General features: G+C 37.4%; 1 protein-coding gene across 9 annotated transcripts in view; it reads left to right on the top strand.

Annotated features, from left to right (window-relative positions):
• Window positions 1-11383, top strand: part of CHID1 (chitinase domain containing 1) — a 139430-nt gene extending 128047 nt beyond the window's left edge. For 5 of the 9 annotated variants that reach the window (XM_041129001.1, XM_030038288.2, XM_030038285.2 and 2 more), the window contains 3 exons: window positions 5622-5702; window positions 8994-9036; window positions 11121-11383. In XM_041129001.1, the coding sequence (XP_040984935.1) occupies window positions 5622-5702; window positions 8994-9036; window positions 11121-11219 (223 nt within the window). In that variant the 3' untranslated portion in view covers window positions 11220-11383. Of the gene's footprint in view, window positions 1-5621; window positions 5707-5867; window positions 5870-8993; window positions 9037-11120 lie in introns of those variants that run through there. The other 4 variants (XR_005934074.1, XR_003926839.2, XM_041129000.1 and 1 more) reach the window with 3 other exon arrangements.
• The last annotated feature ends 2912 nt before the right edge of the window (window positions 11384-14295 follow it).

Genomic DNA, 14295 nt, shown 5'->3' with positions numbered 1-14295 from the left:
GGCTGGGCACGAGAAGCTGAAAAATCCTTGACTTTAGTCTAAACACTACTTAGCAACAACTGAAAACATCAGTGTTATCAACATTCTTCTCATACTGAGCTCAAAACATAGCACCGTACCAGCTACTAGGAAGACAGTTAATTCTATCCCAGATGAAACTAGGACAAGGCTAATATCCGAAGATTGTTAAATTGGAAGGCATCTCTACCTTTTGAAAGCTGCAATTTTAGGGATCGAGTGAGTGAGAACTCAAAATCTCTCTATATAATCTTTTTCCTTTTTCAAATTTTCTTCCTTTTGTGTTTTGATTTATTACCATTGAAGGCATCTTTTATCAAAACTGTTAGTTTCATGGTTGAATTATTTGGTAGCTTGTAGTGTATGCAGCAATTTTGCAGCTGCTCTTTAGAAATGATCTTCTAAAAAGCAGAGAAGGTGAAAAAAATTCTCATTTTTAAAACTTTTCAATTTAAAGTTTAAAAGTGTCTCTAGAGATGATATTGTTTCTTGACATTTTTTCCCACCAAAAACGAAATAGTTGAAGAAAAGCCTAAGCATCTAAGATGTGGAAGTGTCATGGTAGTTGAAATTAAACATTAAATAAAAGGGATTTTGACTTACAGATTTTATACATATATCCCAGCTGAAAAATCCTGTTTCAAAGATTCGTATTTGTCCTTTCACACAGTGTCCTGATGTACACAGAGCAGTGGGGAGACTGACCAGTACTGTCTGGAAAATATGTACCAACATAGGGAATGTCCTTAAAAACCAGTACTACCATGAAAACGGTTTTGGAGGTATTTCTGTATATTTGTTTTGCATCAGAAATTTAAACTCTTGAGCTTTAGAATACAGCCTTTTATGTGATTTCTCATACTTTTATTAAGAGATATGGCTCACTGAAAAGGGGGAAGATGGACCCTACCTAGTTCAGTCTAAAACATCTGTTACCATGCATAGGCACTGTTGATGGTCAGTTACGGAGATGCAATTCCTGGTAGATTCAGGGTTTAATAACTAAGTTAAGTCTATTGTAACTGAAGCAGACTGAAAAGAAAATGTGTGGTATAGATTTTCAAGCTGAATAGTATTTTGTATCCTTTGACTGAATCACTGAAGTTTGCTATAGTGGAAGATAAGCTGAGTTTGCTGCAGCAGGAGCAAATGATCCTTCCTATTGATTAGAAACCTGTTGCTTCTAGTCAGACTTTTGTTCATGTGAGAACTGAGGCGAAAATTTAAGGTGTTAGAAAAGAGCATCAAAATGGGATATATGCTCAGTAGTGGTTTCCTTTTCACTAAGCTTTTTTGTTGAAGAGTGACTCAGGACTAGTAAAGCAAAGCACCTGAGGATTAAAAAAGTTAACCTTCGTAAATAAATCCTATTCTAAAAATTTTATATAAAGCTATATATTTTCCTAGAATGTATATTCTTGTTGCAAAAGATATACTAGAGACATGTTTCTATATATTCTTGGTGAAAAAGCATTATCCGTGAAGATAAATACATTCTTCAGGGGGACTATAGATCATGGGTTTTACCTTAACATATTCCAGTGCCATACCATTTTTCGTGTTCTGGGAGAAAAGTGTCTTAGAAAAGGAACACCAGCCATAAATCCTGAGAACTTTTCTTCTGGATCCTTTATTTATTAGTTGAACGTGCAGCAAAGTGCAATAGTGCGTAGGTGTAGCCATATTAGTGTTGTTCATAGATACACATCTTTGGCAGGACTGACTTTACAGGTACTCCATAATATGTACGTTTTGGCTTCTCATTTACTCTGTGGAAGGGAATGCTTGTTTTAGTCCAACCCTGCCCAGTGGGTTTGTAACCAGGAGTATCAGAGTTGTAAGAGTAACAGTTGGTCTCTGTAGACCAAGAAGTGTCCTTTTGACAAGAGGTATGGCAGTAAATTGCAGTAAAACAGTGCGGATTTGAAGTCTTGTATAAAAGGTGGCAGGCAGACTTAAAATCTTTTCCAAACACTTTTGTATTATGTGGCCATGTTTTTACTAAGTCATAACTTTTAAACTTTCAAAGTCCAGTTGTGACACCTGAATTGATACTTTAGCTGCTTAGCTATTATCAAGCAGGAACATTCTGGGGAATAAAAAGGTTGTTTTGGGTAAGTTAAACCAAGGCCTGTTTAAACGAGCCAGAATGGCAGTTCTCTGTTTAAGAACAAGTATTTGCAAGGTGGACATGCAGGTGACATCTGCCTTTTGATACTATTCCTGATAATCCATGCAAATTTATCATTTTTACATGCCGCATTGGTGCTTCATTAGAGACTAGCATCAACACTTCAGATACTTCATCCGTGCTGACCTCATTTCAGGTTAGGACCAGAGAAACAGCATGACTTTCTCTGCAAATGGTCACAAACTTCCCAGGAAATACGTTGTGCAAGACAGTGAAGCTGAGTTTTCAGTGTTTATCATACTCTTAACTGCTCAGGCAGCTTGGTAAAAGAAGAAAGCTAGTAACTTAAGAGCTGACAGATGAGGAAGCAAATAAATTAGTCTGGACAGGAGTATAAAAGTAGATGTGAACTGGGACAGTGGCAGTAGAAAGAGGGATAAATTAGAAAGAGAGGAGAGAAAAACAGCAATAAATATGAGTCAAAAGGAGAAGAGCGAGGTGAAAGGTGGAAGGAAGAAGGAAGGCTGGCTGTGATGAGCTCCCTACCCATCCCTTTTCCTCTTTGAGAAACTGAAAATGAATCTAGAACCCTGGTACCCCGGTCATACCGATATCCCATGCTTGTCTGGTTCAGTGTGATGGAGAATGTCTCTTCTCATATTTTTTTTTTTTTAATTTTTATTTAGATAACTGCGTATCCAATATTTGTTGAGTCAAGTACTGCCTCAGCTAGGAGATAATATGTTAAGAGCGCCTGTCAAGCATTAGTTTGAGTCAAGCAAGTGTGTTGTGATACAGGCACTGCAGTTTTACACAGGAACCCTTCCATTTACGATGCACATAGTAGGATAGCACAGAGATAACGGGAAATACGGCATATCTGGGACATGTTGCCAGTAAAGCTGCTGTAAGTTTTACTGCAAGAAAATGAATAGTGACTGGGGCAGATGCCTACAGGAAGGGAATGGATTGTTCCCAGGTTAGGGCAGTAGAAAGCCTATGTGAAACAGCTGTGGTTTGTTGCTGCACCTCTTCCAGACTCTTCACAGCAACCTTGTTGTCTGTAGAAAATACAAAACTTGACTTTCAGAAGTGTTGAGTATGCAGTTGCAGTTGAAGTAAACAGGAGCTTATTGTTTTGAACGTTGTACTTTGGATTTTTGTTGTCCTTAATAAAGACAATGTAAGAACCAAGTTAATACATTTCAAGTAGGTCCCCAAAAATTAATGGATAGTAGTGACTATTTTGGGCCTAATATTTCATTTTTCCCCAACTCAAGCTTGGTGCTAGTCTCATCAGCATAGATGTGATTTGAGGATGAACTTTGCTCTTACATACCATGGTGATAAATGCCTAGAGGCAGGAGAAAGGAAAATAAATTCTCTGTGCCTGGTCAGGATCAGTTCTCATTAAATGCAGTGCATGCCTGGACAGCTTTAAAATAATAATACACCTTATATATAATAGGCTGTAATAATTGCTTCAAGTTGCATTTAGACCTTGTTCATATGTATGTTGAACACTCTTTAATTGTGTTGGGATTTTCAGCAAGCGAAATTAGGATTTCTCATGTGAAGTCATACGTTCAGGTATAAAACTGCATGCCAGGCTGTCTTGGCTGGTTATTCTTGTCTTCTGGGCTGTAACATCTTGGTCCCATGTTCTACATGAGTGTTGTCTCCTGTCATTACTGAAGTCGCCATTCTGGAATGAGGCAAGGTGTTAAAAGCTATCCTTAAATTTTAAATATAGAAAACTAGATCTCTTTGCATATTTCTCTAGTGAGGCAACTTAAAATTTTTATATCTTAAAAGGTTCCGAGGTTAACTTGCATTATTTGAAAAGGTGCATTGTTACAGGGCATGTGTATATTGAGGAGGATTGCAATAGCTGCTGCCATGTGTTTGCTTATATAGATACTTAAATAGCATGCCTGGCTCGGGTTCATTTGACTTAAATACAAAATGAAAATCTTTTCTAAAACTGCTAGGAGTAGGCAACAATTCACCAGTATATGAATGAGCAAGCGACAGCAAAAGAGAGAAGATATTCCCTGCAATGCTGAATGTTGTAATTGCGTTTAGAATAATACCGAAGGAGAGAATAAATCTTTTTCATACTGAGAAATACAAATTTTTTCTCTTTTTTTGAAGTATATAGTGAGGTGGAATTTCACCAGTGATGGAGTCAGGATAGTGGCTGATGAAAATCAGTTATGACATCTTTTACGTAGGAGATGGAAATTTCTTATTTAAAATAAGATGACTTAAAGGCAAATTTCTCCGTGTAAATCCTGTCATAAGCAGAGAAATTATTGCAAGAATGAGACATATTGTGGAAGAGATGGTTTTGATAGATTTTGCAAAAACAGAAAAATAATTTTAATGCTACCTTATGATCACCGTGTTTGCCTGTGACAGCTTTATATAATCATGATAAACATAGAGTACTGATAATGGGACTTTGAATTCAAATCCCTGATACAATCTCCAAGGAAAAAAAGAAACTGATGGTGCTTGGTCTGTGGCCAGATAAACCCTCTGATGTTTAGCCAGGAAAGTTGTCAGCAGAGTTAAGTTCAGCCTTCTTGCTCCACAAAGATGCAGGTTAAAAAGATGCAGAAGAGACAGAGGAACATGTGATAGAGACTTCTCTTATTTCTGTGACACCCATGTGGCCTCTATCACTGGCAGTAGCTTGCCATCTTCTGGTCTTCTTACATGAGGCAGCAAGCAGCTTTATTTCCGTTGTGCAGTCAGAAGTGCAGACACAAGGAGACACTGTCTCTACACTGAGATGATACTGTGAGCTAACCAAGAACATGAATTTAGAGCATACTAACTATTCCACACCTGTTCCCTATGCAGTTTTTTTGGGTACAAGTAGTCCTCACTTTACATCAAGTAGGTGTGAGGTAGGTCACTTCATGTTCAAAATGTCCATGCAAGACAATAATGCCAAGAAGCTAGTGGTGGAGAAAATTCATACAGAGTTACTTAGCAGTAACTTTTCCTTGAAAACAAGCTCTTTTTAAATTTCATTTTTTGAAGATTAACTAAGCCCCTTTTATAGAACTTTTCTGATCACATAATAGTGGCTTATAATTAAGAAGTGCACTGATTAGCCTTGGAGGACACAATTAGGTACAGCCTAGGGATGACTTCAGTGCCTGTGCTTTGGTGTATAGGAATCAGACTGTAGAAATATTGAAGCACGGCCTTCATGTGCCTTTATAGATTTGCCAATTGAGGAACATTAATTAATTCATTGCTTTAAAAATAAAAGCCTAAAAAAGCGAACATGGCTAATTGTAAAGCAGCTGAGGAAATTAATTGTTCAGCAAGAAGATATTTTTGATACAGTGTTCAACATCTAAACATGGTACAACTGCTTTTTCAGAAATGTCTGCAATGTAATTTCATAACTACCTTTTAGAAAAGTTAATTCCATATCTATGTTTTTAATTTGTAGGTACATTGAAACCTTGAAGGAGCACAAACCAAAAATTGTCTGGGATGAACAAATTGCTGAACACTACTTCGAATACAAAAAGTGAGTTACATTTATTAACTTACTGTTCTGCAGGGCATGGCCCAGTACACAATGAATTGCTAGTTAACTATAGCATGCAACTGAATTCAGCAAATGGAAATTCTGCTGTTTGTAATCTCTATGTCAACACTGAGCTGCAGCATAAAAGAGTGCTTCAGGCGAGAGAAGTAAATCAGAGAAGGATTAATGAAATAACATAAGTTAAAACAGTCTTTAGAAGAGAAGTCTGATGAGTCATATCTTTAGAAGTTATCCATCAAAGTTATCTGCTGAGTGTCAGTTAATCAGAGGCTATGAGATTAGTACTGTGAACTGTTGGGTGATTACCAATAACTCAGCCAAAAATAGTTCTGAGAAAAATCTGTGGTACAAGAGCCTGGTTTTACAAGTCCTGGTGATGAGATTGGTCAAGCAACAGACTTCCACTAAATGGAATGAACTGTAGAGAAATGTAATGAGAATAACATCAAGTGACTTCCAGATAAAGTTTTTAAAAGGACTCAGAACATGAAGGGAAATGGTAGTAACTTTCTTTGTCCTTCCTTTTTCGTCATGACATGGCAAGAGGATTCCTGATGCTAGGAAAAATCTATTTAAAAGATATTTTAAAAAAAAGATATTTAAAAAAGCGCAATATCCTATTAAGCCTCAGTGATAATTTGCTATTTTTATATGCAAATATACAAAAATACAGTAAAATTATACAAACAAAAACCTACTACTTCTACAAAAGTGTCTTGTATATTATTCAATGCATTGGTAATGTGAAGACACACCACTGAAAACAAGAGTAAAACACATTTTATGGTGCTTTGAGAAAAAAAAGATCAGAACTACTTTGTTATTTCCAAAATACCTTCTTGGTTTAAATATTTTTAAATGTAAAAAAAAAAAACCCAAGCCAAAAGTAAAAGTGTCCTACCTTTATATTTTTAGTTTAATTTTCAAGGTTTCTCTCAGCCTGTAATTTTCTCCTGACTTCTCAGCAATGTGTATTTCTTACCAGGAAAAAAAAAAAAAAAATTTCCTGTTGGTCAGTAGTGTTTTAATTTATCTTCTGTGTTTGTATGAAAGGACTGGGATCTGTGTTCCTTCATATTTAATCCTTTGGTATCCCGTTGAAAATTACTTTGTGCCAAACAATTACAAGTTTTTTTGTGTTAACTAAAGAGGAATAAATAAGAAGCTTTGTTTTACTGATCTTTAATGCACAATCCAATTGGAGACACAATGACTGCCGGATGAAAACTTGCTCTCGAAAGAGTACATCTGAGGGCTCTGTTTGAATGGCATACTTCTGGGATTAATTTCTGAAACACATTTTCTAAACGTCTCCTTGCAAACTGAATTTGTGGGAAAGGGATAGCTTGTCAGCGGTACTATATCATTTGCCTTTGAAAGCCAATCTTTGGAGATTCTTGTTTGTGGGCTTCCTGGAGGAATTTTTGACGCATAAAGCACACTGGATCTGAAAATCACTCTAAACTTCACTTACTGCGCTGTGCTTGGCAGACAGCCATGCGGCTCAGTGCGCCTGCAGTGGTTCAGCCGGCTGCCAGGGAGGGTTATTCAAGGGAACCCTTTTTCAGTTACCACTTTGGTTTGCAAAGGTTCAGTTACATTGGATGGGGATGGCAGCGAAGCCTGAAATATGCTTCACTGGTAAAGCATCTCACCTGGAAATCTTGCATGTCTGCAGTTGCTGAGAAATCAAATAATGAATCTGTAAGCAAAGCACAGCTAATGATTTTCATGTAGCAGGCAGAGGCTATTACAAATAGTTACAGAAATGTGTTGTCTGTCAGTGCTTGTCCCAGTGCACTTTACAGGTAAGTATGCATTTACGTAAGTTGGGAGATTTTAGGAGCAATTCCTACTTGGTCTGTCTATGCACTCTGCATTTCCTCCTAGCCTAACTGGTAAAGTGGTGCTGTGAGACCACTTGTAACTCATCCTTCTCATTATTTGGGGTTTAAAATGCAGCGTTGGTATCTGTGCCCAATGTAGCTTGCCCTGTGTGTATATTTTATACTGCTAGCGTTTAATTTAACCTGAACTATAGTAATTTGGGGAAAATCTTTCACAGTGTGCATCTGACAACCAAATGTCTTCATCTTTTTCAGATGCGCATTTAGTAGGTGCAACTGTCTTTTACTATCTGACAGTTTTATAATCCAGTTGCAACAAGATACCTCAGTGTGTTTACTTAGATCTAGTTTCAAACCATCTCTGTTGTGAGATCTTCTCTTGGTTCCTCTATTTTTGCCGTCAGCCTTTTCACCTCTTCTAAGAGTTGTCCTCCTTAAGGGGGTAAATAAGTCTGACCCTGCCTGTATTGTATTTCATTGTAACCAGTTCTTGGACAAAGTGTGATGCCCAAAGAAGTTTGGGACTTTCATCTGAATCAGGAAACTTACCTGATTTCTTCCCAAACTTTGTGTTAGTTATTAGGAAACTGGTTTGTTCCTTAGATGTTTTGAACGGCCTCATCAAGAAGCCTTTTAAGGAATCCTGTAGATAACCAGGGATTTTTGCTGTTGTAGTTATGGCATGATGCAATTGCTACACAAAGACTCCTCTAGCAGGTCTTTGACTCTATACAGTCTTGTTTTAACTTTCTAACTTTCCAGCTGCTAGTGTTTTCAAAGCCCATTTAAGTAGGATGATTTTGTCAGGAGGACCTTTCTGACAAATATTCCTGTAACTGATACCTGCAGGACAATGACTCAGTTGCATACTTGACTTTTAGATGTGTTTTGTGTACCTCCTCTTAATGGCTTTTCTTTCCCCACCACTTTGGATTTATGTGCTGTGAGATGTTTGTATCTACAGTAGAAAAAAGGGCAGGAGTAGCTCTTATCTGCAGTAGAAAAGGAAGAGAAGTAGAGAAGATTTTGGCCCTACCCTGCCCTCAGTAGACAGAGTAGCCGGAGTGCAAGTATGGAATGAATGGAAGTTGATGGCAAAAGTGTCTTATTTCAGAGGCAGAGTGCCTCAGCTTCCGGGGTGGAATGAGCACTGGGTGAGAAATCTCAAAGATACAAGGTGCTAAATGGCAAGTAGTTTCTGTCGTTGATATGGCCTTATTAACACTCATGTGCTGAACACACTAGCGTATCTTATTTTTAATAGCAATAACTTCTTCAAAATAAAATTGGCCGTTTTCTTCAGCACTGTCTTTGTTTCCTTTTAGTGTGAAGGAATAAAACTCGTTTTGAATTTTAACCTCACTAAAAATCCTATGGAAATCTATTAAAGCTATTGTGTCTATTTGGTTTTCCTGTTTTGCAGAAATAAAGGAGGAGAACATGCTGTCTTCTACCCAACACTGAAGGTAGGTGCCACTTTTTCATGTCAGAGGGCTGTAAGAGGAAAGAGATGTTTACTTGACTTGTTGTATTATTGAGACAGTTCAGAAAATGTTTGTGAAAGAAGTTTACCCTCATGTGGTTGTTACGATTCAGAGCTTGAGCTGCCTGTACAAGAAGATTGTTTTTTCTATCTCATGCATAATGGGGTTTTGCGATCTTTGGAGATTAGCCATGTCTAGAGATAAGATGCACTAGGGCAAACCAGTGCTCTGAGAGGATCTGTTCGAATGCACAGTTCATGTGCTAACAGACATGCTGATTGTCAGACAAAAGACAAGAAATTTTCCTTCTGATCGTGTTGGCTGGAAGCTTGGGGAACTTTCGCCTTCCTCTGTAAGAGGGTCCTGATTCTCCCTGGCAGCCTATATCACCCCGTTTTCCTCAGTTCTGTTTCTGTGGAACATATTGTAGTGTTTTGAAAACTTAAGCATTTGGCCTTACTAAAGTCCTTTAGCAGGACGTAGAATTTCTGTCTACACAATAGTCTGCAATATACCAGAATACAGGATAAAATGGTTACTTGCAGCCTTAGTTCCTAGGAAGCTATCTTTAGATTTTCTCAAATTAAGCTAAAGGCAGTATGTTAAGCATCTGCTGGCTTTTAATATTGGAAGGGAATTGCTTCTCTAGTGAAAGTATATCATATTTACAGAGAACAGAGACATTTTCTATGGTTAAACTGGTGTGAAACTATCCAAGGCTCTGTTTTTCTGAACAGGATTGTTATCTTAAGCTCCATTAGTACAAGGGTATTTCCCTTCATTAATCTAATACTGGTGGAAGTACTAGCACATATGGGATATTGATTACCACATCTAACTATGTTCTTGCTAGTAGTACCTGTCTTAGAGTGTTAGAAAGTTTCATTGTGAGCCTGTCAGAGAAAAGGTAGATCGTGCTGCATGTTGTCATGCTATGTTCTCCTTCGCCTTGTGGAAGGATTTCACCCTGCTATTGTCAGTACTAACCAGGTTAAGAACACTCATTCCTGCACATTTCTTTCATTACTTCTTCTCTAACAGATACTCAACTGATGGTTGGTGAATTTATGGAAACAGGTTTTCTTTCCAGTTTCAACAAGCTAGTAATGAAGCATTTTGAGATTTGTATGCTGGCACAAATAAGAGAGTTGTTCGCATAATGTGATCAAGATGGTCGGGGAACACTTAATTTTATTACTCCATGACAAGTGTGTTTCTTCCTCTTTTTAATGTTATAATCACTGGCAGGTTGCTCAAACTTAGGTTTGTTCATGATTAGTTAAAAGCAGTCATGAGCGCTGGGCCCAGTGGATCTGTTAATGATGCCTTGATACGTGTTCTGTTTTCTATGGAAATGAGTTTTAAACACATCCCTGGTGTGAGCAGTTTAAACATTGCAGTGCTGCACTTCAAAGTAAGAAAACCTGAAAGTAAAAGATTGAAAAATAATTATTTTTATTGTCTGAACTGAAAGAAGTGCAGAACGTGAACTATGGCATTGCTTCCCTTGTAAACCAATGGGTAAACTAACTCTAAATCAATGGCTGGAGCTCAAATAGGGATACTTTTAAATACTAATCTCCCAGACTCTCTTTAAAATAGAATTGTGATAATGAAAATTGTGACTTTGTCCTGGGAGAAGGCAAGGGTAGGTAAGAGATCTTGATGGTATTTGACAAGTTGTTCTAATTGTCTTCAGTGATAAAGTTTTATTTTACCCCTGAGACATTTTTGGGAAGAGTTAGAATTTCTGTACATTGTGAAATGATAGCCAAAATTAGAATAGTCCTTTGCATAGTTCATAAATCTGATTTATTTCTATGGCATTTTGTCTATCTAGCTGGTTATCTTTTATTAGGACATTGAATTAACTGGTGCAATTAACTGTCTCATACTGAATGATTGCTTGCTAACCAGAGAGTATTTGAAATACAAGCTAGGTTCTTCAGTATCTGGTTCAAGGATAGATGTTTTTAAAATGTCTGATAATGGCATGAAGAGATGACAGCATGGAGTGTCTAATATCTCTGACTAAAAGGTAATTGCTTTATGTGTCTTTGTCTTAGTCTATCCAGTTGCGCTTAGAGCTTGCAAAAGAATTGGGCACTGGAATATCCATCTGGGAACTGGGACAAGGCCTGGACTATTTTTATGACCTGTTTTAAAATAAGAGATGATCTGGGAAAGACTTTATTTGCTTCACTGAGACTCCACCTTCAATTAATTTGGGTATCCTGGAGAGGTGATTTTTAAAACATTTTTTGTAATTTATATCATATCTGTATTAAACTTGCATTTTTCTCAATAAAGAACCTTTTCTGATTTGCCACACAGATGTGATTGTTGGTATCTGATAAAATTCAGGAAAAAAAAAAAACCAAAAACAACAGAAATTTCTCTTAAAGCTCCTGAATTCAGAGTCATTGAAAATAGACCAACATAGCTGGGATGGCATCAGGGTTGAAAATATTTTCTGAAATGTTTCCTACAAGAAATAAAATGGACAAGTTGATGCCATCTGATCAAAGTTTAAGACGGAGACCTCTCAAACAGTTGCTGGTGATAACCAAAGTAAGTGAACAAATAAATCCATCAGATTATGTCCAGCAAATTTAATATCTGCTGGACCCTCTGCATCTTGCTGTCTTCTGATAAGGTAAGTCAATGTAAAATGTCAGGGGTGAGACCAATTAGATATCTTTCCTTCAAGCTGGCAGAAAAATCAAGCCCTGACAAGCTAAGCTGTTAGCTCTGTTTTTTCATGTTAGTAAATTCCTTAAGTAGTTCAAAGTCACAGTAATTTCAATTTATGACTTGTTTCTAAATCAGTTTTGTTGCAGGAGATGCTCTGTGATTTCTCTCTTCTGCCTAGCCTGCTTAGTGTCTCAGTTTACAGTATTTAGCACTAGTGCTTGATGCATTAATGGTTAGTTTGTGGGAACTATAATGTTTAGCACCAAAGGCTATAATGGTAATGATGGATTACATGGATAGCCCCAACAGACAGAGCCCCAGAGCAGCTCTGACAACCCCTAGACTTAAGTAGGTGCTGTGAATGTGATCAGCGTCTTTGTGCATAAAGCTGTCATTCTTTAGCGGTACACATTGGTGCTTTTGTCTCCATAATACAGAATTTTTATGAACCCAAAAGCTGTAACAACCCATCAGTTTAAAAACAAAGCCAAAAACTTGTGTCCCTGCTTTTTGTTTACAGTATTTGTGTTTGTAGAAATACACAGGCTTCAAGGCAGTTTCTTCTAAGGAACTAAGAGGTGCTGGGAATTTGATGAGGGTGTCATTGGTCATGAGCAGAGACTCAGGCAATAGCTCTGTGCTCCCGCTGGTGGTGTTCTTGCCACTTACAGTTGTCACAAAGATAACTGCACTCCTCTGTTTGCATCCACCCTTCCCAGTAATTAATCTCAGTGGGGAATTTATCTGCCCCTGCTGTTTTCAGCAGAATAAATCCCACTGTAATCCACCATCAATTAAGAAACTATTGATCTTCACCTCTCTGATTTAGTTCTGGCATCTCTCAACTTCTCACATTGCCAGTATCCAGCAGGGTTTACTAATCAGGCTTCTTTCTTCCATACCATTAGTAGTAAGATAATTTGCTACGTGAGTCCTTGTGTTCAATTAACTTGAACTTTCTAGTTCGTTCAAAAGCAATTTAAAGTCACTCTGGCAGTGGTATCTAGAATAGCACAAGAATTAAATTCTATTACACTGGTTTTTCTACTTTCAGTGGCACTACTGAACCAAAGTGTCTCAGGAAAAAAATAGTCTGTAAGAAATGGAAGGGGTTGTGATCTGAAGTGGCATCCATTTTTGTATTAGCTAGTAGGTAGCTTTCAAAACTGGGTGTGGGGAAGAAAAGACTATTTCTTTTTAGCATGTTGTTTCCTCTCTAGAAGAGATACATGTAATTTGTCATGTTTTTAATATTTTTTTTTATATTCTGTGATGATTCTTTATGAAGTTCAAGATTCCTGTTTGTCTGTGAGTACACCTATGTTAGAAAGAAGTGTCTTTTCCATCCTTAGAGATAGAATGAATACCTCTGTGTGTAAAAAAGATCAAACTAACCCTTGCTATATCATGAAAAATAAATACCAGATGAGAAGTACATTGTGATTTTGAGCCATCCATGGTATATAGGTGCTTGAGGCCAAGGATGTTGCCTTTTGTCTCTAAAGGCAAAACACGTTTGTTGCTTTAGAAATAATATTCCAAAAGAAACAAAGTTGGCATAATTCTTTATTGTGAAGTTCCCTGGTAAAAAAAAAAAAAAAGTGAGCACCAGAAGGCATGTGAGCTCCACAATGAATGAAGATCAGCTTCTGATGGATTGATCTTGTGTTCACTTAATTATTCAATGTATGGGAATGTCAGGTTGTCTTTTATTAGATATCAGAGAATCCACAAACCAGTGTGCCATCAGTGAGCCACCACGAAAACAGGTTTCTTTTGAAATTTGCACCTCACCACCTTCATGAAAAGGAGATGCTGGTATGAAAGTAGGTTCTGCAGAGCATCTGTTTTTATGACTTTCCCTCAGACAAGTGGGGAAAACTGAGCGAAGGCAGAAGGTGGGTGGGAGTGCTGGAGTGGCACTGCTGTAAGGACCATGGCAGGTAACGTTCATTCCCTCATTTTGAGAAGAACTGAAAGCACTGTTTTACAATGCAAAGAAACATTTTTCTGTAAAGCAAAAAAAAAAAAAAAAAAAAAGAAGTATGGTGTTTGTTCTTCCATAGAAGCAAGTACTCCTTAAATGAGGTACTTGCCAGGGCAAGACCAAAGATACTGGACTTAAAGAATTGAGGGTATGACTGGGAGAAATATCTAGTGTTCCTATTAAAACAGCTTACCTCTAGTATAGCAAGTGGTGAAATGGAAGTGTGTTTATTTCAACAGAATATTTCATCATTCAGTTTTCTAAGATACATTTAAGAAAAAAAAAAAGCTGTGCTCTATAATCTAGTTCTTTTGCAAGAAAAATTTCTGTATATTAGGGTAAGATTCTCAGGGGCTGTGAATGTAAAGGTATCTTTTAGCTACCTGATGCCAAGCAAAGCTTTCTTCCAACTGACCTTTGCTCTTGTGTTTCCCCATGTTTTACTTTTTTGGGTTAGACTCACGCAGGGTTACAATTTTCATTGCATTCACTGAGAAAAAGAAGTAGCAGCTGATTCTGTTGCAGCTGGCCTTCAGTATGAAGCTAGTATTTTTATCGTC

This window comes from Aquila chrysaetos, chromosome 16 (genome assembly GCF_900496995.4).
Source record: "Aquila chrysaetos chrysaetos chromosome 16, bAquChr1.4, whole genome shotgun sequence".
Taxonomy (NCBI): Eukaryota; Metazoa; Chordata; class Aves; order Accipitriformes; family Accipitridae; genus Aquila; species Aquila chrysaetos.
The sequence above is the reverse complement of the archived record's forward strand: the minus strand, read 5'-3'. Positions and strand labels throughout refer to the sequence as shown.